At 27.9% G+C, this 27,504-nt stretch overlaps 1 protein-coding gene across 1 annotated transcript in view; it reads left to right on the top strand.

The window, feature by feature from the left end:
* The window catches only part of LOC122505074 (helicase SKI2W), a 243,877-nt gene continuing 216,373 nt past the window's right edge, over positions 1-27,504 (top strand). The window contains exons 1-2 of the mRNA XM_043616495.1: positions 1-257; positions 22,121-22,436. Coding sequence (XP_043472430.1) covers positions 225-257; positions 22,121-22,436 — 349 coding nt within the window. The 5' untranslated portion in view covers positions 1-224. The remainder of the gene's footprint in view (positions 258-22,120; positions 22,437-27,504) is intronic.

Genomic DNA, 27,504 nt, shown 5'->3' with positions numbered 1-27,504 from the left:
GCGTAGGCGCTTCCGTAGTTGCCACATAAAGGTGCTCAAACTGTTTATTTGAGACTATCGAGACTATTTAGTTTAACCTAAATAGTCTCAAATAAGCACCTTTTTGTGGCAACTGACCGGTACGACCGACGACGTCGAAAACACCCATTATTTATTGTTTTTTGTTTCCAAGTTACAACAGATTTTCACATATTTAAAAGGAACCTTATAACAAAAAGGTGACAATGTCAACAAAAACAAAGCATTTTGTTGAAGAGGTAAATTTAAATAATTTATTTTAATCTTTAGAAAAATATTTTTTTTTATTTTCATATAAACAAATACAGAATATTTTGGTATTTGTTTGGATACAAATGTATTTAATTACAAAAAAATAAGTTACAATATGCTACCGGTCAAAATTGAGAGACAATACCTATTTTCAGGTGAATGAAAAACATTTTAAAACAAAATGTATGGAAACTAAAATTTTTTTCTTTTTATTTTTTGAAAGATGATAAAATTTTGATGAGTACAAGATCTTTCACAAGTCATTTAGCCAAAATTTTATTTAGATATTTTTAAAAAATCGTCATTTTCAATGTTTTACAAAGATTTGAATAACTTCTAAAATAGTAAACGCTTTTTAATGATCTTATGATTATTTTTAATGTTATTTTCTACAGTATGAGAATTACTTGAAGGCATTAACGTGTAATTTTTTTTAGAAAAAGCATTTCGTCAAAATTTGGACAAAAAAATTCGAGAAATTTGAAATAATTTTTTTGTACTAAAAACTATTCTAGAAAATATATAAAACATGATATGATGTAGATTTTTCAAGAAAATTTAATAAAAAAAAATATGTTTGAATTTTAAAAATTATTTTTCTGTTAATAAAAGATTGTAAGACGCATAGTAAGGTGGTCTGTATTTAGATTGTAAGAATATTGTCAACATCGAATTTTAATTTCTATACGTGCTATTTAATATATCTTCAATAATTTTAATTTCAATTTCAGTAAATTATTATTGAATAGAAGTAGTATTGAAATTGATCCTGAAGTAAGTTATTTTAAATTTAACCGAATTGCAGAATGTGAGAATTTTCTCGTAAAAGTATAGTAAAAATATATGTATAACATGACGTTGAAAAAATTTGGAATAGTTGAAACTTTAGCAAGTGAGTAATTTTCCTTAAAAGAAATTTAATGTAAATGAATTATTGTTAAAAAGAATAGTCACGTATAAGATTTTCTGCTTGTTTTAACTTTTGTAAAGCAACATCTTTATTTAATTGAAATTTTTAAAACTTTAATTTTTACGTAATGAAATTGTACTGTAATGGAATTTACAATTCACGAAAATAATTCATAACAGAATTATTATGCCGAAAAATTTATATTTGGACATATTTTAATTGAATCAAATATATGTTTAACGTAATTTGCAGTTAATATAATCTTCGTTTAATGGAATATCTACACAGTCAAAACAAAAGTCTTAAATTTAATGTTGGCTAGTTTTAATTTTTGACTTATCTTAAGCTATCAACTTTATTTAAGAGCATTTGAACCATTATGACGTCATAGGTTCTGCAAAGCATGTGTTTTAAGGCTGTGACGTCATCATGGTCACCGATTAATTGACTATTATCAATTAAATATTTAATTGAATCAAATAATATTTATGAGAGTCAATTAAATAATATTTGCTTCAAATACTAAAGTTATTGATTGAAATACAGTGGGACCTCGATTATCAGAACCTCTGTTATCCGAACCCTCTATTAATCCAAACCGAAAATCATTTTATCCGAACTTCTATTATCCGAACTTTTTTTTGGCCTCCCGAATCTTTCAAAGGAAAATAACGAAATTTATGCCAGAAAAATCTTTAAAAATTCTGAATTCTATGTTTTATTAATATATTATTATGAATTAATATATATTTACGTATATATACTTATGTATATTTAAAAAAGTGGATTAAATGAAATATATATAATTCAACTGTCGATCAGGGTGGCCACCGGACCTTGAAACCTTGAAATGAACGTGAATTTTGTCAAACCTTGAAAAAACCGTGAATTGGACGTGAATTTTTTTAAAAACCTTGAATTTTAGTATTACATATATATATTATTAAAACTTAATAAAAAAAATTTTTGACCATTTTCAAAATTTTATTTTTTGAAAAAATTAAAATTTTTCAGGGTTGCCACAGGTCAGGAAAATCAAGGAATTCAGAGAAAATTCAGGGAAAGTAAAATTGGTCAGGGAAGTCAGGGAAAAGTCACAGATTTTTATTTAAGTAACTGGAAAAAATTGAATTTTGGAGAAGTTACAAATGATTGCAGAAATTCAATTATTTTCAAAAGTAATAGAATTCTTCGCAGAAATTCAATTATGTTTGAAAATTAAAAAAAATTCTCATCAAAATTCAATTATCTTTAAAAATAATAAAATTCTTCTCCAAATTTCAATTATTTTCCAAAATTTTAATAAAATTCTTTGCAAAATTTCAATTATTTTCCAAAATTTTAATAAAATTCTTTACAAAATTTCAATTATTTTCAAAAAAATTTTCTCAATTCAATGATTTTCAATATCTACAGTTTTAATAAAATTTTTAAAAAGAATTCAATTATTTAAAACAAAAAAATTTTGATAAAATTCTAAGCAAACTTCGCAATAATTCAATTATTTTCATAAATAATAACATTTTTTACAAAAATTCAATTATTTTCATAAATAATCAAATTCATCATAGAATTTCAATTATTTTTAATACAATTTCAATTGAATTCCTCGAAAAAATTTATTATTCTATAAAATTTTATTAAAATTTCTCGACAAAAATCAAATTTGTGGATAAAATTCTTTATGTTAATTTAGTTTCGAAAAACATTCATTTATTCAATAAATTATTTATTTTTGTATTTAAATAATTGAATTCTTGTAGAATTTTCCAATAAAAATTTATTTGAAAATGAATATTAGTTAAAATTTTAGATAATAATTGAATATTAAAAGAATTATAGCATGAATTTTTAAAAATACATAATTGATAAAATACATCATTGAATTCTTTCGAAGAATTTTAACAAAATTTTTGAAAATAGTGACATTTTTCGAAGAATTTACTTAAAATTGTATTAAAAGTAATTGAAATCCTGTAAAGAATTTTATTAATTTATGAAATTAATTGAATTCTTGCAATGAATTTTTTCAAATTTTTTTTTCAATAATTGAAATAATGTAAATAATCTTATTATTTATGAAAATAATTGAATTCCTGCATCGAATTTTATTACATTTTTTTAAATAATTGAATTCTTTTGAGAACTTTTATTAAAAAAGTAGATTGTGAAAATGTTTGAAATACAACTTTTTATGGCAGCCACCACAATTTTTTTTTGAGTCAAAATTATCACTTAATTAAACTAAGACAATCAATTTCAATGTCCAAAGTAGCAGGAAAAAAACAAGTTACCTTTTAAAACTTAAATTTTACACTACTTTTACACTTCTGAATCACTTTACTCATTGTAAGAGCGACTTCTTTTTTGGTTTGCATTCTTAAAAATGCGTTACATCAAACAATAACGTACATGTTTATCGCGGAACTTAATTTATTACGGTTTCTAGGTGCAGTGCTGCTATTCGTTTTATTTATTTCATGTTTCCGCTGTCAGATAACTTAAAAGCTCAGGTGGTCCACTCAAAGTGGCGGTCCACTCAATGTGACATTACCCTATTTGTGGCAACCCTGAATTTTTTAAAATCTATACGATTGATTGTTCAGAATCGTAAGAAAAGCCTAAAACAAATTCGGCAATAAAAAATAATAATAAATGTGGAAGTAGTTGATTTTTTTAAGTATAACTATAGTAAAATTTGAACCAACAAAAAAACCTTGAAAATTTCCTAGAAACCTTGAAAAAACCGGGAAATAGACGTGAATTTTATTCATGAGTTTTGGTGGCCACCCTGTCGATTTTTTACTTTAATTATATTAAAAAAATTAAAATCTCTATTATCCGAACTTTTGATTATCCGAACCCGTCCTTGCCTAGGTTAGTTCGGATAATCGAGGTTCCACTGTAAATATTATTTGATCCAAGTAAATAATAATATTTAATTGATAATAGTCATAAAATCGGTTTTTTGAATCAAATAAATTTTTTTTTTCAGTGTAAATTAAATATCTTCTGGTCCAAAGTAATGAATAATTTTAAAAGAGACGGAAAATATTTGTTTAAAAATTAAATAATTTTAGCATTATAGAAGTTTTATTATCGTTTGATACAAAATATTTCTCATTTCTCAAACTTTATGTATTTTTAGCCTTTTCCATTTTAAATACAATTTTTAAATTAAAATTCATAATTAAAAAAATTTTATAATAAAAATATTTTATTTTAATTAAAAAAAAAATTAAGGCAAATTAAACGAAAACATTCGGACAATGAATAAAATATTTATTTACTCCAACGTTTCGAAGTCTATCAAAAAAAATATACAACATTAAAATAATAATAAAAATAAAAATTATATACATAATTAAAATAATAATAAAAATAATTTAACAATAAATAAATAAAATAAATATTAATGGATAATTATCTTACCAAAAAATAATAATTAAAATAGAGACGAAGACTTAAATTTTTATGCCCTGACGATGGAGTAGAGTCTCGAGTCAGAAAATTATAAAGGAACTTAATATTCATAAAATAAATTTAAAAATAATTTAAAAAAATTTTTTTAAATTTAAAAATGTGAAAAATAATAATCAATAATAAAATTAGTAACAAGTTAATAACAAATTAAAAATTAATTAATACAAAAAAATTTAAATTTATGAAATATTAATAATACAATTATGAAAATTAATAATAAATATAAATAATAAATAGTAAAGAACAAAAAATAAATAATAAACATACCATAAATAAATAAATAATCCGTCTTGGTATAAAAACAATAAATAAATAATAAATAACACATAGATAGGGGAGAGTGGTCCTAAGTTGGCCGCCTAAGCAAATTGGTCGAAAATAGTAACAAAATGAAATTTAATCACTTCGGCAAGTATATATTAGTGTTCAGAGATCGTTTTGCTATAATTTTGTGGTATTTAGAACGTTATAGAATGACTTTTGTAGTCTTAATACAATAAATCGTGAAAAGCTGCATTTTGGACATTTTAGAAATAGCGGTCCTAAGTTGGCCACCCCCTGGTCCTAAGTTGGCCACCACTTTTTTTCGCTTGAGTATAAGGAAGAAATGCATATTCTTTTCAATTACGCAGAAATTTTACAAATTTGATACATTTAGGAGAATAAAAACGCATTATTTAACTATTTTTGTTTAGAAAATGAAGCAATATTTTATTTCATTTATTTACAGTGGTGGATGGCTGTAGAGACAGGCGTTTTTGTACTTCATTTTTTCTAATGTTTTTTAAACCATTTTTTTTTGTTTTTTGTCTTTGTTTAATTCCTACGTTACACTTTTACGGTCTTTCTCGTGATAAAAAACACAAAAAAGAAATAAAACATAAATAAAAACAAACAAAAACAATAGGTGGCCAACTTAGGACCACTGTAGATTTTTACAAGTTTCAAATTATTACGCTAATAAAAAAAATTTATTTAAAAAATCAACAGAACCTCTTATTACAACATTAAATAAAGGAACTAGCGCACACACTTATTTAGAAATTTTTAATTATTTATCTCTTGTAGCTGCTCTCGAAAAAACAAGAAAAATCAAATTTTTTTGGTCAAAAACAATATTATTGTCCTCACAATGCGTGGAAGAATCTTAGATTATAATTAGGTCCATAAATTATAACATGGTTTATCAATATATCATACCACAAAATTATAGATTCGTCCAGTATACCATCTCTGAGAAATGCAGGGTGGCCAACTTAGGCCCACGGCCAACTTAGGACCACTCTCCCCTAATAAATAATTAAATAAATAACGGTTCACAATACAATACAATAAAACAAAAATAATTTGTCAAATTAAGTAAAAATACGTATTGCAAACTACAAAGTCAAATTTAAAACTGAGCTCCAAACTCTATCGAGTTATTACATTACAATGAACATTATAATTATCCATTAATTTTTATTTTATTTATTTATTGTTAAATTATTTTTATTATTATTTTAATTATGTATATAATTTTTATTTTTATTATTATTTTAATTTTGTATATTTTTTTGGATAGACTCCCTGAAGAGGAAATCATTTAGATTTCGAAACGTTGGAGTAAATAAATATTTTATTCATTGTCCGAATGTTTTCGTTTAATTTGCCTTAATTTATAAAGAATCTCGGACGTTAAAGATTATTTAACTAATTAAAAATAATTAATTAACAATTAATTTTAATTAATAATTAAAAAATTTTGTTTCAATTAAACAAATAATTAATAACTTTTTTTTATAAAGGAAATTAATTACAATTAATAATCAAAATATTTTATTTTAAATAAAAAAGTTAATTAAAAATAATAATTAGGTTTTTTTATTTTAAATTAAAAGTTTTTTATTTTAAAAAATTTTATTTTAAAAAATTGTTTTATTAGTTTTTATTGTTATAACAAAAACACGTTTTTTTCAAAAAAGAAAAGTAGTGATATTGGCGAGAAATGAAATTCTAGCCTTTCATGACTCAAAAAATGCGATTTCCAAGCGGTAACCTTGGAAACGGCGAAAAGTTGAAGAGGGCAGCACTAACACACACTGAAAATTTAGTATGCTATATATATATCGGTAGTCCCCACCATCGACCCTCGCCGCATCTAGTATATTTATCTAAGAGTGTACGGATAAATAATATATTATTTGTCTTACCTGCACGGAAAGTATGCTATTTCGGGCACTTAAATCATCTTTACTTAATTAATCAACGAACCCTTTTACTATTAAAGAAAATTTATTGCTCGTGCCCTTAATGCCATAGGGGCCGTTCATAAACTACGTCACACTATTTTGCATAATTTTTCTACCCCCCCCCCCCTACCCACGTTACAAATTTTACATGCTTTAGCGTAATTTTTTCTACAGAACGTCACAAAAAATGAATTTCACCCCCCCCCCCTCTAAGGCGTGACGTAGTTTATGGACGGCCCCATATATTCCGTACACGTACACTACCGGTGGAAATTGTGCGAACGCTAACATCTCGAGCTATTAAAAAACACACCCGCACAAAAAGAGTGATAACTCCGTTAAAAATGAAGCTAGATGCTTTTTTAAATTGCATTGAAAAGCTTATTAAATTTCCAATGAAATGCCACTATTTTCATTTGTATTGCATAAAATGGAAGCGAGATATCATGTTATGAAGACAAAAAAATAATTCCTTTTTTTTTTGAATTTCTTACCCTGACTTTGACTCCTAGCAAAATTTAGAAAAGTTGATGAAAAAAATTGTTACTTTTACAGACTATTCCTTGTAACCTAAGCTTTAAATAGAGTCCAAGAACAGCAAAAAATATTTATGGGTTTCCGAGATATTACAAAAAGAGTTGGACCGTGCGAAGCAATATTTTCAATTATCAATTTCTTTAATTTGCCGTTGAGTCAATTGCGTGGCTGTGAAAAAAGTGTCGAACATTAATTTTACCAAGTACATTCTTACTAGGATCCACTTTTTAAATATCATTATATAATAAATTAAATTAAAAAATGGATCGCTAAAATATGTTATTGTAGTGGAGAGTCTCCAGTTGTGAGACGGGTTTCATTTTTGACCCGTAAATTGTAAACGAAATTGTAAATAAAATACACCGTTCGAAAGGTAACAGAAATACGCAACTTTCATTAAAAGAAAGTGTAGTGTTTCGATGAACTCAAAAAATTTTACGATACATTTTCCGAGCACATCGCTTTTGTCAAAAAAAAATGTCTCCAGATGTGAGACACTCATTAAAAATTGATAAAATTTAATAAGTTTGACATAAAACGTTATATGTTTAGTATAAATAATTAAATATATTAATAATATATATTATTATATACTAAATAATAATATTTATTCGCCAAAATATGACTATCAAATAAACACAATTTAATAGCTTCAACAAGAGCATTAAAATTGATTTCTTCTGAATCATTTGACTTTTTTCCACTTGACATGCCCAAAAATACTAGAAAAAAAATCAAAACAACATTTAAATAGTATGCCTGCAAAGTCGTATTTTTTATGCTGCCCAGATGGGTGTTGACACCGTCTCACAACTGGTGATATGCTGTGTCTCACACCCAGAAATTGGCGCTATTTTGAAAAAGGAAAATTAAATTATTTTCAACCGTAGATTTACCTTTTCCAATTAATTAACTTGGAAAAAAAGCAGGGAGACTGGGGCAAAAAGTTAAATTTTGCATAAATGATTCTTTTTTGGCAATATAAGCCGCTTAGATGCAAATATATGTATATCAATATTGTAGGGCAACTTGTCCTCTACAACTTTCAATAAAAAAGTTCCTGATATTTTCGCAAAAAATACAGGTTTTGTCCTTTTTTGAAAATTTTGTTTTTTTTAACTTTTCGCCCCATACTGGGGCGAAAAGTTAAATTCTATTTTTAGCCTACTAAAACTATTTTCTGATAAGTGATAAGTAGTAGATAAGTTAAAGTATACGTAAACAAGTAATTTAGTAAATAAAAGATCTTTTTTTATTTGACAAAAGCTTTAGAATAGTTGTAAAGTTAAAAAATTGAAATTTCAAAAAAAAAAAATTTTTTGGTTTATTTCACGTTAACCGGCTTATTTTTTGACAGAGTACTTGCCCAATGTCAAATAAATAATGTTTAAACAAATAAACCCAAAAAAACGAAAAAAAATAATTTTTTTAACAACATGTAAAAATACATTTAACTTTTCGCCCCAGGGTGCGTTTTTGGTTTAACAACAAATATAAAAAATCTGACTAAAAATATTTAGCAAATACCCTTAGGTATCTCTTCAGGGGACCCAAATAATGAAGTAAAAAATCGCGGTGAGAATAAATGCAAAAAATATACTTAAAAGTTGATATTTTCTTTTGTGAAAAAATTTTCAAAAGTAGGTTAAAAAAAAATTTCAATATCGACACCACAAAAATAAACAGAATTGCACACAACTCCGGACATTTATTTAGGGTGATAACACCCTTCTATAATTAAAATTGCAATGCTTTAACTATTTTCGTTCGAAAGATAATGAATTTTAACGGTTTTAGCAGTCTAACTTTTCGCCCCAGTCTCCCCTACTTTGCATTTATTGAAAAAACGCTTTTTAGTCGATTATCACACACAGTGTTGGTATTTAACAAAAACAGTTTATATATCCACTTCGGCATACACGAAAAAGTTGGCTCATATAAAAAGAAATGTTTTTATATAAACAAATCGGCTTTTTAATATTGCATGTTAAAAAAATTGACTGTCTCACAACTGGAGACTCTCCCCTACATGAAAAATAAAGAGACACGTATTTTTTTATTTTTCAAAAAAGATAAATTTAAAGAAGTTGCGCACATTTGAACTTTGAGTGGTAAAACTCGAATGAATAGGGTAAAAGTGGGTATTATCGCGGGTGTGGGTATTATCGCGGTATTTTATATTTTAATGAATATTTCAAATAATATAAAAAATCACTCCTTGAACCTGACAACTAAGACATTATAATATGCATCATATTTTTGATTATTTTTCTATTAATCAATTTATTAAAAATGTTTTAAAATTTGTTGTCTGAAAAAAGTTCAAAATGGCTCACCTTGGTTTGAGATTCAACTCTACAGTGGTGTCAAAAATTATTGTTTTTATGTTCTATAAAACTCTAAGAGATGATTCTTTTTTTATATTTTGGTAAATTTATTGTTATTCTTCATAAAAAAAATTTGTTTAGTTAAAAAAAATTGATTTTTATTAAATATTTACAGTCACGATAATGGAGACATCTTTTTTTTAACATGTGGGTATTTTCGCGGCTCCTATCATAACCCTTGAAAGTAAGGTTAGCAGTGTGTCTCTAAAGTTTAAAACGTTGAAATTATAGCCGATATTATTTTTGCTTGTTTTAATTTATATTTTAATAAAAGTACTTTGTATGTATATAAAAAAAAATTAATTTTCAACTAAATAAATGTTGAATTAACATTGTTTTTCCACTTTGCACAGTAACTGTTAAACACATTTAGACACAATAAAAATTTCGTTTATTTGAACGTTCAGAATTTTAGTATATCTTATAACAGTTACAAAATACAAGCAAGAAAATAAAGAGTAATGGAAAAGATAAAAAAATTAAAGTAAGTGAGATCTGTATATTTAAGGAAAAAATTTTTAATAGCTATAAAAAAGGAGCAAAAGTGTCAAATGAGAAATACGTTAGAAATATTTGATAATAATTGCTTTAGAATATTTTATCAGAGTATTATTTTATATTATGAGACTAATTAAATTATTATAATAAAACCAAGTATCTTTCTTCTTGTGATACTAGTTTACTATTGAATTCGTACATTTATTATAATGCTTAAAATTTTCTTTAATTCAAGTTCTTGCGATATTTATATTTTTAAAAACTATATTATTATTCCCTTTAATTTTTTACATTTACTACATTTTAATTAAGTAACTATTACAAAAATCCAAAAAGCAATAAATAAATTATCCGCGATATTTACCACGCGATAATACACTCATCCGCGATATTTGACACGCGAAAATACCCTCAAGCCATTACAAGTCCCGCGAAATTACAAGCAAAGGAGTCTTCTATTTAATCATTTATTTAACGATTAAAACTATTTTCTATAACATTGGCAATTTTTTTTTAAAGAAAAGAAAGCTTAAATATTCATTTAAAAAAAAACAAAGCCATATACATTTATTTATAATTTTTAAACCACTTGGATGTATGACGTATACAAAATTCCTCGATAATACCCACATTTACCCTAGTGAAAAAAATTGTTTTGCTTGTCATTTTTTTCTTTTAAGTATAATTTAATTTTCTTTCTTGGGTCTTGTAGATGGTCTTATCCTCTTCAAAATCCAGTTTGAAATTTGAAAAAATATTTAAAATTATAAAAATAGGGGATGATTTTCTGAAAATAAATAAGATCAATTTTCTCAAAAACACCACCTTTTTTCTATCCAAATTTTTACTAATAGTTCTTAAAATAATTATGAACATTTCATATGAATTTCAAGCGGGCTAAACCATTCTGGCAATCAGGAGAATTTTTTTTTTGAAATATTTATTTTCACAAATTTTCAAATTGTTAACGTTCACGTCAACAATGTTATATAGCGATTCATTTGTTTTTAAAAATGCAAGTTAACAATTTGAAAATTTGTGAAAATAAATATTTCAAAAAAAAATTCTCCTGATTGCCAGAATGGTTTAGCCCGCTTGAAATTCATATGAAATGTTAATAATTATTTTAAGAACTATTAGTAAAAATTTGGATAGAAAAAAGGTGGTGTTTTTGAGAAAATTGTTCTTATTTATTTTCAGAAAATCATCCCCTATTTTTATAATTTTAAATATTTTTTCAAATTTCAAACTGGACTTTGAAGAGGATAAGATCATCTACAAGACCCAAGAAAGAAAATTAAATCATACTTAAAAGAAAAAAAAATGACAAGCAAAACAATTTTTTTCACTATTCATTCGAGTTTTACCACTCAAAGTTCAAATGTGCGTAACTTCTTTAAGGTACTACTACACTTTAGAAGGCTCTTAAAAGACCAAATTTAAAAAATTTTTTTCTTATTTCTTTTATTATAAATATTTAAAAAACTTTTTTGCCTATATTAGTACATATTTGGAGAATAAAAATAATCGTTTGTTTTTAATTTTTATTTGATATCATAATCTGCAGACAGCATTCAGATCGAAACTCCAAAAAGTTAGTTGTCCAATTGCGGACAGTTTATCTCAAGATTGACAAATCGGAAACAAAAAATCCAAATTGCTTTTTAAAAAGGAAGGTGTCTTGCATAGAAATCTACCACCAATAATGAAAAATCGACTAAAATAAAAAAATTAGAGATGTTTCAATATTTTGTTTAAAAATACACTATGTTTTTCAGAATTTTTTTAGTCTGCAAAAATGTTTTTTTAAAATTTTTTGACCATTTTCTAGTAAATTCTCACACAGGACATGCTAACAAACAAAACGAGTTATTATTTATTAAAATCGGTTCAGTAGATTCAGAGATAAACTGTCCGCAATTTGAGAAAACGTTATTTTGAGAAAAACCCGTTTAAACTTAAATATGTATCGTTAGAGGCCAGCCATAAACTACCTAAAATTCTTTTGCAAATTGAAACCCCACCATTTTTTTTATGTCAGACACTGTTACATACATTAGCACCAATGTTTCTACTGGTTATAACAAAAAGGTGGACCCCACCATCCCCTTAAAGACTTACTTAATTTGTCAATGACTTTTTACATTAATTGAATATTTTTTGAAAAATTTACTTTTATTTTTTACAATTGGTTATAAATACTTTAGGAGGTGTTTTTTGAAGTCATAAGGAGTTGGTTGGTTGGTTTTGTTTTTGGCCTTAAGTCCCCGAAGGTCCAATAGCCATGACGTTTATTTTTTAATTTTCCTTTGTTCTGAATTGCATTAAATTGATATCTTTATATTTCAATTATTTAGTGTTGTTTATATTCCTCTATTAGATTTTCTTGTAGATGTTGATTATATTTCTAAAATCTTGATATTTATGTAGATCCTTTCTTGTGGTTATAGTTGATTTATGAATGAGATTAAGATGAGTATAGTTGGACGTGATGGGTATGGATAATAAGACTAAAAAGAAACCCCAGTTTGCCAGTTTGGAGCTCCTCACAACTACAATATTAAGTAAATTAAATTATTAAGTAAATTAAATTAAGAGATGATGAAATTTAAAGTGTAACATTTGCTTGTTTAAAAAATTTTGGAACCTCAACATGCAGGCCCTTCCACATCAACAATACTGCCCTTCTGATATTTATAACAGGATCAGTAGTGTCCGAAATACCCCCCAGTAAAAACTCAAGAAATCTACGTCTGCCCTTCGCCAAGAGTATGCAGTCACACAATAGATGTCTAAGAGTGAATTCGGGACATCCACACTTGCAAAACAGTTGTTTTTCCCATGAGATTCTAGCGAAATGTTCACTTGTACAGGTATGACCAGTTCTCAATGCTGTGATCAATGCCCAAAATTCAATTTCATAATATTCAAAACATCGAAATTCTTATTATCGAGACGTCAATTCACATAATTTTCATATTTCGAAATACCATTCATCATAATTTTCATTTTGTCGAATAATCATTGATTCTAATTTTTAAATAATCGAATTGGTTTTTAACATAATTTTTATTTTGTCGAAAAATTTTTTGACATATATTTTATTATTCTTAATGACTATTTGTCATAACTATTAATTCTCCGAATGACTACAGAACCTGAAATTCATTCACACTAATCGCCATTTATTATAATTTGTATGTTTGAGAAACGTCAATTCACATAATTTTCATATTTCGAAATACCATTCAACATAATTTTCATTTTGTCAAATAATCATTGATTCTAATTTTTAAATAATCGAATTGTTTTTTAACATAATTTTTATTCTGACTAATGTCTATTGGTTAGAAGTATTAAATGTTCGAATTATCAATTCATCGAATGCTCAAAACATAGAATTTTTTTTGAGCATTCGATGAATTGATAATTCGAACATTTAATACTTCTAACCAATAGACATTAGTCAGAATAAAAATTATGTTAAAAAACAATTCGATTATTTAAAAATTATAATCAATGATTATTTGACAAAATGAAAATTATGTTGAATGGTATTTCGAAATATGAAAATTATGTGAATTGACGTTTCTCAAACATACAAATTATAATAAATGGCGATTAGTGTGAATGAATTTTAGGTTCTGTAGTCATTCGGAGAATTAATAGTTATGACAAATAGTCATTAAGAATAATAAAATATATGTCAAAAAATTTTTCGACAAAATAAAAATTATGTTAAAAACCAATTCGATTATTTAAAAATTAGAATCAATGATTATTCGACAAAATGAAAATTATGATGAATGGTATTTCGAAATATGAAAATTATGTGAATTGACGTCTCGATAATAAGAATTTCGATGTTTTGAATATTATGAAATTGAATTTTGGGCAATAATCATGCGCCCCGTGATAAGGTTAGTAGCATATCTGTTTAGGTTGAATTTCTTAAACCAAGGTTTAATAGTTTTTACGTTAACATATTGATAATATAAGTTGTTGGATTGGTAAATTGGTCCAAATGGCCAGCAAAGTTTAGTCCAATCATCATTATCTTTTTTAATTAGTTTTTTAAGGTCTTCTTATGAAATTTTATTACGTTGGGGAAAGGATAGCTCGGCCGCAGACCTTGCAATTTTGTCTGTGACTTCATTACCATTTATGCCCAAATGTCCCGGTATCCAAACAAAATTTAACCCACCCAAGTCTGAATTCTTATATTTATCTACCAATTTTACAAGGGTCTGAATATGAATTGATACCTTATGTCTTCCATAAAGTGGAGTTGATAATAATTTAACTCTCTGTAGAGAGTCAGTAAGTATTATAACATTTTCAAGTTTTTCAGTGATGGCGTGATTCAGTGCTGCGACTATCGCTAAGTTTTCGAGGGACAAAACAGAGTGCAGAGAGGAGGTTCTCAAACCGAATCTAGTATTGGTAGATGGTACATATAAGGATATAGAAGATCTGTTAGTTATGGGATTGTGAGAAGCATCATTATATATTTTTATGTGATTTTGAAAATTTGATTCGATGATTAAGTCCAATTTGTAGCTAGGATCAGGATCGTTTTTAATTTCATTGCCCAAGTGAGTATCAGTAAAATTGGATTGGATAATTTGTTCCTAAGATAGATCGAAGTAGATGGTTTGACAGAAATAATCATGAGATTTTTTAATCCTTCTGTGAATCCATATGAGGCCAGTATGCCTATTTTGTCAATAGTCTTTTTCTTTTTTGATTCCAAGTATTCGTCTTGTAATACTTTAAGTTTAATATTAGAGACACTGGTCTCATATTGAGAAGATCTAAGTGATGTCTGTTGAGCACTATGTGATCTTGACAGTGAAGGGTGAGGAATTCCTGCTTCAGATAAAAGGATCGGGATAGGAACGGAATGAACCCGAATGATTATTACGGAATGAACCCGCAATAATCCAAGCAGATGTGAATATTGACCGATCAATGCCCGTCCATGCGAAATTTATACCCCAGTTAGAGAGAGCACACATCAGTCCCTTGAAAACTGTTAATAAAACCTTAGGTCCTTATGTAGGACCGTAATTAGTTTTTGAAAGAATACAAATGACATTGTTAGCTCTCATGATTTTTTTAATAATGTGATCAACATGAGGATGCCAAGTGAGAGACTGATCAAGTACTATTCCGAGGTACTTAAGCGTTTTGTTAGACTGTAATATTTGCAAATTATTCTGATTTCCCAGTGCAATGAACTGTCTATTCTTGAGTGTGTTCCGATTTTTTGAGAAAACTATATATTGGGTTTTGGGTAAGGATATCTCCAGGCCCCTCTCCAATAACCATTCAGTCAACTGGTTAAATGCTATTCTAATTTGTGTGTTAGCCACTTCGATGTCAATGGAAGATGAATAGACTCTGGGTACTGACCAAAACATTTGATTAAAACATTTAAACATTCGATTAAATACTTGCAGAATGAATTCATGAGGAGGAGCAGGAAGCTTTTGAAGGATTTCATAGGACAGTCTGTCCATTCCAGGTGAAGACTTAGTATTGCTGCTTAAAAGAGCTGTGGAATATTCATTGTTTAAAAATTGTTTATTAAAAGGGTTATTATTATCATGATTCAATTCCGGATCATGCAATTTAAGGGGCACATCTCTCCTGATCAGTTTTTCCTTCAGTTCCATTAATTGATTATTTTCTTTAGCGGTGTAGTTGTCTTTAATAACTACACCAAGTCTAGACATCATTCCCTTTAATGTCCTCCATATATTAGTGGTTCCCTTGGAAAAATCCAGATCAGTGCAAAAGTTCTCAAATGACTCAGTCTTAATTTTTCTTAATTCTCTTTTGACTTTATTCTTGATCTTTTTATATTTTATGATGTTCTCTTCACTTTTTTCATTTATGTAATTTTTAAGAGCTTCTCTTCTAAAGTCCACCAAGTCTTGGCATGTAGAGTTCCACCAGAGTGGTTGTGGTTTTCTATTGCCCACCATACCAGAAGGTAGATAAGCTCCGCACTCCAGAAACAGTTCCAGAATGGACTTGGAAAGTTCGTCCATAACTTTGTCTACAGACATCGAATTTTGATCAGCATTTAGCAACCCTAACCTTTTTTCTAATTTTGAATAGAAACGAATCCAATCCACATCTTTGGTGTTGACTCTTGTTGAATTTGAATGAACTTCTTTGGGTCTGAAGTTCTAATCGATTACGACTGGAATATGATCTGACTGATAAGAATCACTTCCTATATAAAAAGAAAATTGATTAGCCTTGGACAGTGGTACAAAGATCAGATCAAGATTATTTGCAACGTTTCCTGTTCTTGATATAATTGTAGGGTGCTTATCATTAACTGGAACCATCTCACAATCCTCTATGGCCTGGCACAGTTTGTTTCCCTTGGAATTAGAATTAACTGCTCCCCACGCCGGCGAGTTGGCATTAAAATCTCCACATACTATTCTATTACTACTTTGAACCCTGGGAGTCATAATTTCTTTCCATGTTTCAACACTTGGACAAGAATTAGATGGAGAGTATACCAGCAAAACCTCTACTACCCCAGTCACAGTGTGAATATTAATACCCATGATGTCTGTTCCGAATAAATCTCCCATGTCATTGACTTGTACATCCAACGATGATGTCTGTATGGATCTATGGACTGCAAAAAGAACACCACCCCCCCTTCCTTGCACACGATCCCTTCTAAAAATATTGTATCCGTAAATATTAAACGGAATCTCGTTTCCCAACCAGGACTCAGTAATACAGATGATATGTGGTTTATATGCATATATGATCGTCTCAATTTCTGACTTTTTATTTGAAACACTATGTGCGTTCCAATTTATAACTTTAATGTTATTATTTACCATCTTTAATAATGAATGTTAAAGGTGAATTAAAAATAATAAAGTGATTCAATTTAAAGAACACTCGGTCCTACCGGTTTAGACAAAAAAAGAAGATTAAAAATAACAAAAATCAAAATTAAATAAATAGTATTAGATAAAATAATATTTATAAATTCCAGATCCAGGCTGCTACTATATGATCGACCAATGGAATTTTTATAAATATAATCTTATAATTCAAACATAAAAAAACAAAAACAAAAAAAAACAAAAAATAAAAAAAAACTTATATCTCTTACAATTACTTAGAATTTGAATTCTAATTCTTAACAATTTTAGTTATTTACTCCGTTTAAATTATTTTGCTCTAGTTTGATTCGTTTGATTTGACCTCCTCATAGCTGTGCTCAAGACTCTATCCGTTAGAGTCAGGCAGAGCTCAAGTCTTTAAGTAAATTTATTTTATATTGGACGGGGCTTTTGACCAAGAAAGACTCCACAGACTGGCATGGGGGTAACTGGCCAGGCCCCAGCCAAAACAAAGAAAATCAATAAATACCATATATTTTATATATTCTGTCGGCCTAACTTTGAGTAACTATTAACCATGTTTTGGCCTTCCTTGCGTTTATCTATCAGATTCGAGGTTTTTTAGAATCCCTCTGAGACGTATCAGGAGGACTGAAAGAGTAAGATTGCCGTTGTGTAGATTTGCCTCTGTTTTGTATTGTAAGATCTGAAAGTGAAGTCAATGAATTATTTGAGTCTGATAGGTCAGATTGATTCTTACTAGATAAACCCTTATTTTGTGAAAAGAATTGATTATCCATAGGCTGATCATTATCAGCGTAGTGCGTTTGTAAATTATGACCCGTAGGAGATGTTGGATTAGATTTTTAATTTCTTTGTTCTGTTCTTGAAAATTCACTAAATTGTGATCCTTGTTGCTGAATGTTTTCACTACCTGTCAGAGTTAAATCATCTTCTGAAGTGATGTTAGCAGAATCTTGAGTTCTCAAAATCTCTTCTGCTTCCTGGTAGCCTACCCCATTTTCCGCCCTAATTCTCTGAATTTTAGATTCCCTCTGATAGATTGGACACTGATCAGAAAAGACTGGATGTCTTCCCGAACAGTTGCAACAGATTGCCCGTCTTAGACCATTAGGACATTGATTTATTTCATGTGAGTCCAAACAAAATACACATCTAGAATAAGTTGATTTACACTGTGTTTCAGTGTGTCTATATCTTTGGCAAAAGAAGCAGCGGATTGGTCTTGCTGATACGGATGTGAGAAGAAATTCAAAAGACGATACAATTATGCTGGTTGGTGGATTAAGACCATAAAAAGTGATCTCTAATGATTCCAACATTTGTTTATCAAACGTAATTCTGCGGCGAATAGAAACAATTCTATTAACATCCTCAGCCTGTAGTCTATCTACAAATCCCCCAACTGATACTGAACAATTAGTATCTTTAATAAGGCACCTGGAATATTTAATAGAATTTGGGATGCTATTCGTTTTATTTATTTCACGTTTCCGCTGTCAGATAACTTAAAAACTCAGGTGGTCCACTCAAAGTGGCGGTCCACTCAATGTGACATTACCCTAAATATTTTCATTTGATCTGAATAAATTAAAAAGTTATCTTATTTACCGATTTCAAAAAAAAACTGCAATGCGTGACTCCCATATATCACAGACCCTCGGACTTTGTGCAGGAGTATCTTCCTGGAGCTTATTAATCTATATAATAAGGGGTTAGATTTTCTCAAGTGGACCTTAAATTTTCAAAAGTTGAAATTTATCACTGTAAATGTGCAAAAAGATAGTTCTATTAGAGTTACGAATAACCTGTAAATTTTATTAAAAAATATTCAATTGTTTATTTTTTATAAACAATTGAAATTTTATGCATAACATTTTTAAAAAATGCATAACTTTGACAAAAATTGACGAAACTTGATGATTCTTTTTGCAAATTAACTATAAAATTACAAACTTTATAAAAATAATGTTTACTCCATAAAAGCTCTTAATTTGTTATAAAAAATAATTATTTATTATAAACAAATTAAAAATAAAACGTGTTCTGGATAACCATATTTAATTTTATAAATAAGAACTTTAAGAGAATTTATTAAGGATTGCATATCAAAAAGAAAAAATTGTTTCAAGCAAATATTTTATTAATTATGAATTTTTTTGTAAGCGCGCGCAAGCTCCGTGATGTGGGCTCCCGCGTCTGACGAATGTCGTGTGCCCCGCTTTGCACGCTTTAACTTGTTTATTTTGGAAGGTTTTCTTTCATAATTTTTTTCAAATTTGGTTTGTATGTTTTGAACTAAAATTCGATTGGAATACTTGTTTATAATAAAATTAGTAATATATTATTTTATTTATATTTATTTATGTAATCTATTTTAAGTTTATTGTTTAATTGTTTTCAGTTGAATATTTCTTGCTTCCAGAAAAACAAGTTTTAACTAATTTTTTTGTATTATATAATTTAAAAATATTTTTAATTTACTTGTAAACTTCCGTACCTATTAAAATTAAAAAGTAGTAATACAATATATTTTACTACTAAACAGATTAAAATTTTTATGAGTGTTTTAATGCAATCTGCTCGGTAAGCTAATGTGGTAAAATTTTGTTCAAAATTACGTGAAGGTAAAAAAAATTTTACTCAAACTGAAAGGATTTTTATAAAATTTATTTCATAAAAAAATTATATTGTAATTTATAGTATAGTATAAAATAAGTTTTTTAAAAATCCTTTTAGTTTGAAGATTTTGTAAAATTTTATTTGTAAAAAGATAATATTGTAATATAAATTTTTTAAAAGTTCGTTCAGTTTGAGTAAAATTTTTTTTTACTTTCACGTAATTTTGAACAAAATTTTACCACATTATGCTTACCGAGGAAATTGCCTTAAAACCCTCATAAAAAATTGTAGTCTGTTTAGTAGTAAAATATATTGTATTACTACTTTTTATTTTTAATAGGTACGAAAGTTTACAAGTAAATATATAAAATTATAGAATTAAGAAAAATCAGTTAAAACATGTTTTTTTCGAAGCGAGAAATATTCAACTGAAAACAATTAAATAACAAAAAAATAGTTTTGTTTTAAGCGGATTACTTTTTTTTAATGCATATTTTCCTCTTGAATATGGCTCAAAAATAATCCTCTTATCTTAAGAGCAAAATACTCTTCCATTAAGTGTAATATTCTTGATTCAAGAGGAATTTTCCTCTCAAAAGAAGAATATTTTTTTTCAGTGAATAAACTTAAAATAGAAATTATAAATAAATAATATAAATAAAATAATGTATTACTATTTTTATTATAAACAAGTATTCCAATTGAATTTTAGATCAAAACATACAAACCAAATTTTAAAAAAATTATGAAAGAAAACCTTCCAAAATAAACAAGTTAAAGCGTGCAAAGCGGGGCACACGACATTCGTCAGACGCGGGAGCCCACATCACGGAGCTTGCGCGCGCTTACAAAAAAATTCATAATTAATAAAATATTTGCTTGAAACAATTTTTTCTTTTTGATATGCAATCCTTAATAAATTCTCTTAAAGTTCTTATTTATAAAATTGAATATGGTTATCCAGAACACGTTTTATTTTTAATTGGTTTATAATAAATAATTATTTTTTATAACAAATTAAGAGCTTCGATGGAGTAAACATTATTTTTATAAAGTTTGTAATTTCATAGTTAATTTGCAAAAAGAATCATCAAGTTTCGTCAATTTTCGTCAAAGTTATGCATTTTTTAAAAATGTTATGCATAAAATTTCAATTGTTTATAAAAAAAAACAATTGAATATTTTTTAATAAAATTTACAGGTTATTCGTAACTCTAATAGAACTATCTTTTTGCACATTTACACTGATAAATTTCAACTTTTGAAAATTTAAAGTCCACTTGAGAAAATCTAACCCTAAGATAAAATAATAGATTAAATTTAATTAAATAAAACTATATTATATTAAATTAACAAACATTTGTTTGGTAAACCGGCAGGATAAATATTCCCTTTATGAAACAACACACATATAGAGACTCCAATAATATTTACATTTGTAGGTTATACTTATTTAACCCACTCCCAACCGAAACTGGGAAATCTTGAAAAATGTGACTAAATTTAATTTTGGTATTCAAGGTTTAACTGGGAGTCAATGTTTTCAGGATAGTTATATCTCATTCATATGAAAATTGAGAAGATTTATCCCTTCAGCGAATGCGGTAAAAAAGAAGAGAAAAAAAATTCCCGCTGCAAACAGTTGTTTTCATATGTTGTTAGTTTTACTTTACCAATTGTAATCCTTGGTAGTTGCAATTTAGAAACAATTATTTCAGACTTGAAGTTAGTCGACCTGCCTGGTTGAAATGGATTTAGTCAAGTACATTCTTACTGGGATCCATTTTTTAATTTAATTTATTATATAATGATATTTAAAAAGTGGATCCTAGTAAGAATGTACTTGGTAAAATTAATTTTCGACACTTTTTTCACAGCCACGCAATTGACTCAACGGCGAATTAGAGAAGTCGATGATTGAAAATATTGCTTCGCACGGTCCGACTCTTTTTGTAATATCTCGGAAACCCGTAAATATTTTTTGCTGTTCTTGGACTCTATTTAAAGCTTAGATTACAAGGAATAGTCTGTGAAAGTAACAATTTTTTTCATTAACTTTTCTAAATTTTGCTTGGAGTCAAAGTCAGGGTAAGAAATTCCGAAAAAAATAGAATTATTTTTTTGTCTTCATAACATGATATCTCGCTTCCTATTTATGCAATGCAACTTAAAATAGTGGCATTTCATTGGAAATTTAATAAGCTTTCCAATGCAATTTATTATTTTGTGCCCTTAACCCAAAAATAACTATTCTTCTGTTTTCTGTCTATATAGTTATTTTTGCCATTTGGACCACCTCCTATAATAGCTGATATTAAAAGTGAATTAAAAGCATTTATTGAATATCCTGATAATCTTCCTATTTATAATGTCGATAATATACAATGCTATTGGTCAAGAGAACCAGATATTTTGGCTTTACTAAATGCTGATTTGGCGCCAGTTGGAACTTGCATTAGGTTCAGAAGAGATCCAATTACAGGAAAGATTGGAGATATGTTGGAAGTTACCCTTCAAGGAACTGGAGAAAATGCAAAAAATTCTATGTTAATGACGAGAGCACCTGGACCACCAGCTGAAGGAGTTAGAGGTACTTAAGTGGATTTATGCTCTTATACCCTAAAGTCACGCTGTTCACGGTGGTCTTCAAGCACTTTTAGGTTTACCTAAAATGAGTCAAAATTGTGCTAACGCAGTTTTATCTGGAATCGTCCCAAGATTCCAAATTTTCATTTCCGAAAATCGTAGCTGATTCTTTTTTCGAAAAAAACATATATAGAGTAATGTCACCTTGAGTGGACCGCCTACGCTTTTTTTCTAAAAAATTCTTTATGAAAGCAAATTAATCGGAGGTTTCTATTTCAAGCTTTAGTTTAAATCCCTAGATAAGTGTTTATGCCATAATAGCTTTGATTTTTTTTTATTGGAAAAAACAATTGACTTTTAAAAAAGCTAATTTTTAAGGAATGAAAAAAGTGTAACCTTGAGTGGACCACTCCTAAAAAATTGTAAAAGTTATTATAAATTCTTTAATGTATTTAATATTTCTGATATATTGAAACAAAATTTATGCTTATGCAGCTTCAGACCATGTATGTGTCGCAATGTTTACAAGTGAAACCATTTTTGATAATTTTGTCACATATCACATCAATATCACAAAAAAATTAATAAAGAACATAAATCATAGTTTCAAACTAATTTATTGTCAATTTATATCTAAAAAATGTTAAACTGACATTAAAAATGGAAAAAACAGGCAGTCCACTCATGGTTATAAACAGTGGTCCACTCATGGTGACAAACAACTTTTTATGGCAGCCATCACAATTTTTTTTTAGTCAAAATTATCACTAAATTAAACTAAGACAATCAATTTCAATGTCCAAAGTAGTAGGAAAAAAATAAGTTACCTTTTAAAACTTAAATTTTACACTACTTTTACACTTCCAAATCACTTTACTCATTGAAAGAGCGACTTCTTTTTTGGTTTGTGTTCTTAAAAATGCGTTACATCAAACAATAACGTATATGATTATCGCCGAACATAATTTCTTACGGTTTCTAGGTGCGGTGCTGCTATTCGCACTATTTATTTCACGTTTCCGCTGTCAGATAACTTAAAAGCTCAGGCGGTCCACTCAAGGTGACATTACCCTATGGGAAATTCCACGTGAGATTTTAGTCGATAGTGGGATTTTTTTACAATTAACTTTTTAAAACTATCTACAGCGTAGACCCTTTAATTTAAAACAAAGAACACAAATAGATTAAAATTTATACGCTGCAGACAGTTCTAAAAAGTTAATTGTAAAAATATCCCATGTGATGCTTGCAAGTGATTTTTGAAAATGTTTTAAAACTCATTTAACACATCAGGCCCATTTCGGGCCTTTTTGGAAACTCTCCTCTATATTATAAGGTATAAATAAATTTAAAAAAAATTTTTTAAAATCCGGCCCAAAGTTAAAAACAATTAATTTGTTTATAAAAAAAATTTCTGTTTACATTTCTTAAAACTCAAAAGAAAACTAAAACTTTCATTTTTTGACAACTTTTTCCTAAACTCAATATTTTCGGAATTATAAGCTACTGAATATAAGTCTACAATTACAAGTCAAAAATTTTGACTCATTTTAGGTAAACGTAAAAGTGCTTGAAGACCACCGTGTTGGGACGATTACAGATAAAACTGCGTTAGCACAATTTTGACTCATTTTAGGTAAACCTAAAAGTGCTTGAAGACCACCGTGTGTTATGAAAACAATTGCAGTTTTAAAGTACACTCGACTCTCGGATCTTTTACATTTATGGGAACAAATCCTTTCATACCTTTTACCAAAACAAATAATTCCTCTTTTGATATGATTGGTTTCTCATATCCATGGTTATGCAAAATTTTGACAACTTCGTGTTTGACATATTTTATTATTTGACATCTCACATTTACTTAATAATTTGCCATTTTGTTGTCTTAGGGGACATATATAAGTAGTGAAAATAGTTTTGCAAAATTTTGATTATTTCGCAAGATATTATTATTTAAACTTTTAAGTCACTTTTTTCATCAATTTTTATTTCGAAATCTATGATAGTTACAAAAAAATGTCCAGTATGAAAATTGTAGGGAAACTATTGAATTTATATATTTTATTGGAAAATAAACAGTTAACTCTTTTAATTAATTTATTTAAACAATAACTTTTAGGGGTGATTGTGGAATTGTGGTCCACCTATATTATTTAATAATATTTGAAAGTTTGATCATCCAATGTTTTTTTTTATTTTCTTTTGTCATGTTTTTATTCTTTTTACAAGGATTTCCAAGAATTACTTAAAGAAAATATTTTTTAATTATTGTGTACTTTGACTCTAAAAAGAAATTTTGCATCAAATTTAAATGAATAAATTTTTGTAAAATGAAGCATTTGGGAAATAATTGTGAGCCATGTTTTTTGGGGAAGTATGTTTTGCTTATTTTTGTCGATTTAATTGCACAATTGTATCAATGCAAGTACATAATAAAATCACTCACAGCTTTCGTTAGACTTCTATTCTGTTACGTCAACATCAAGAAAAGAATTACCAATTTGAAATATTAACAAGGAGTACGTGAATTTACTCAGCCTCTAAGGAGTAGCTTGGGTGTCCCCACACATTAAACTTGTTTTAAGAGCTTTCTATTTGACATAAAGTCAATTATGGGTAGTGAATCTTATTGGTTTTTTAGTAAAGAAAACAATTATATTATTCATATTTTGATAAATTAAAAGAATTTTGAATAAAAATATAAAAACAAAAAAAAATTGCAAAATTGACTTTTTTACAAAAGACGTTATAGTTTCTTAAGGGGGTCACCCCGTGTGGCAGACGTTTTTTAAGAGTTTTTTTTGGATTTTCTTTTTAATAACCATCCCAGTAAACAAAAACTAATTGAAATAAATTAAAAAGAATTCACAAATAGTTTCAGTGAATCCCGCTTTGTGACAAATACGAATTGGAGCTATGTTGCAATTTTCCTGCGAATTCGTCAAACTGTATTGAAGTTCCAAACCTTCTATTCATACTAATTCAATGGACAAGTTTTGGGGCCTTTAATTTTTTTTAATTCGTCAGCACGAATTCAATGCATGCCTTGGTCATTTCTTATGAATGCGAATTCGTTTGCACAACTTCAGGCAAATTGAATCGAATTCAATCGAATATACAAAGAGCTTGAATGAATCCCACTTTCTACCAAAAATCTTAATTCATTTCAATCCGTTTGAATTAGTTTTTTTTACTGGGATGAAAACTTAGGACTTCAAAATTTTTACCATATATTCAGTTTCATTTTAACAATAAATTAAAATTTTTGCAAGTAAAAATATTTTAATGATTTCGAATTATAAAACTGGAAAGTGATGATGATCATAAAAACGCCGTCTATCGGCGTCCACGATACTGACTAATTGACTGAACTAAAATCGAAAAATCAAAAGGCATCTTAATCTGTGAGAATGTGGCTATCGCCGGAACTAGAATTACATATTTGAAAATATTAAAAATTAAATTTTTTACGCGGCTTTGAAATTTTTTTTTCAAAAAAACGTAATTTTTTTGGTCTATTCTGTTGTATAAAAAAGAAACAAGTTGACCTTTTTCAATTATCCTACTCCGAGCGATAGCCACATACGTGCTGAACACGCCCTATAAATTTGTGCGATATTGGTCAAGCCGTTTTCGAGATATCATGGACGCCAGTTTGAAAAACACAGTTTTGAGAAAAACGCCTGTCAGGCTGGAGTCCCATGGTAGCGTTTTGCGTTGCGTTTTGTAACTAGGCCATGAGTGTGAGAGAGATACAGATATAGGTTTGCTCTATTTGCACTCATTGCCTAGTTACAAAACGCAACGCAAAACGCTATCATGGGACTCCAGCCTGACAGCGTTTTGCGTTGCGTTTTGTAACTAGGCCATGAGTGTGAGAGAGATACAGATGGGGCATTCCATTTCAAATCGTTCCACCGACAAAAAACAATCGCAAGGAGAGCGATTTTCTAATAAATATAATTATTTAAAAATTTAATTATTTGTAACATATTATACACTGAATCGAAAGAGAATTTCATGAACTTTATAATGCTATTTTTATTTTTTTAAATTTTTCTCAATTTCGTAGAGAAATTCCTGTTTGAAAGTTTAAACTCTTAATATCTCAAAACACCCCCCCGTCGATTTTTATCAAAATTATATGAAAATAAAGCTTAACTTTTCTAGTTTCCATTCCCGTATAATATATTATGGACATTTAATGGGATTAATAGAAAAAAAATTGTTTAAAAAATGTGTTTTTGAAAAATTTGACAAATGGTACGAAGTTGAAGGTTAGTTAGGATTCAACTTCGTACCATTTGTCAAATTTTTCAAAAACATATTTTTTAAACAATTTTTTTTCTATTAATCCCATTAAATGTCCATAATATATTATACGGGAATGGAAACTAGAAAAGTTAAGCTTTATTTTCATATAATTTTGATAAAAATCGACGGGGGGGTGTTTTGAGATATTAAGAGTTTAAACTTTCAAACAGGAATTTCTCTACGAAATTGAGGAAAATTTAAAAAAATAAAAATAGCATTATAAAGTTCATGAAATTCTCTTTCGATTCAGTGTATAATATGTTACAAATAATTAAATTTTTAAATAATTATATTTATTAGAAAATCGCTCTCCTTGCGATTGTTTTTTGTCGGTGGAACGATTTGAAATGGAATGCCTCAGATATATGTTTGCTCTATTTGCACTCATGGCCTAGTTACAAAACGCTGCCATGGGACTCCACCCTAAGTAATACCTACATTGTTCGTTTGGCAACTCCTTGTCTTCTCAGTGCTGTAACTTTCTAAGGATGTTAAATATAAAAAATTCTCTTTATCCATATATTCTACACATATTGTAGATGTGATTCATAACAAAAAAAGTTTTCGATTTTTTTAACCCATCACACGGGGTTACCCCCTTAAAAAATTGACTAATTTAAAAAATATTTTGGATTTCTGAAGTTTAATGGATAAACTTTTAGGGGAAAAATTTAGTTTTTGTATTACTTAAAAAACATAATTATTTGAACAACTGAAGTGAAAGAAATTAAAGACAATTAGCGAATGGTGAAAAT

Source organism: Leptopilina heterotoma, unplaced genomic scaffold (genome assembly GCF_015476425.1).
Source record: "Leptopilina heterotoma isolate Lh14 unplaced genomic scaffold, ASM1547642v1 Lhet_34, whole genome shotgun sequence".
Taxonomy (NCBI): Eukaryota; Metazoa; Arthropoda; class Insecta; order Hymenoptera; family Figitidae; genus Leptopilina; species Leptopilina heterotoma.
Note: the sequence above shows the minus strand (reverse complement) of the source record. Positions and strands in the feature narration are given on the sequence as shown.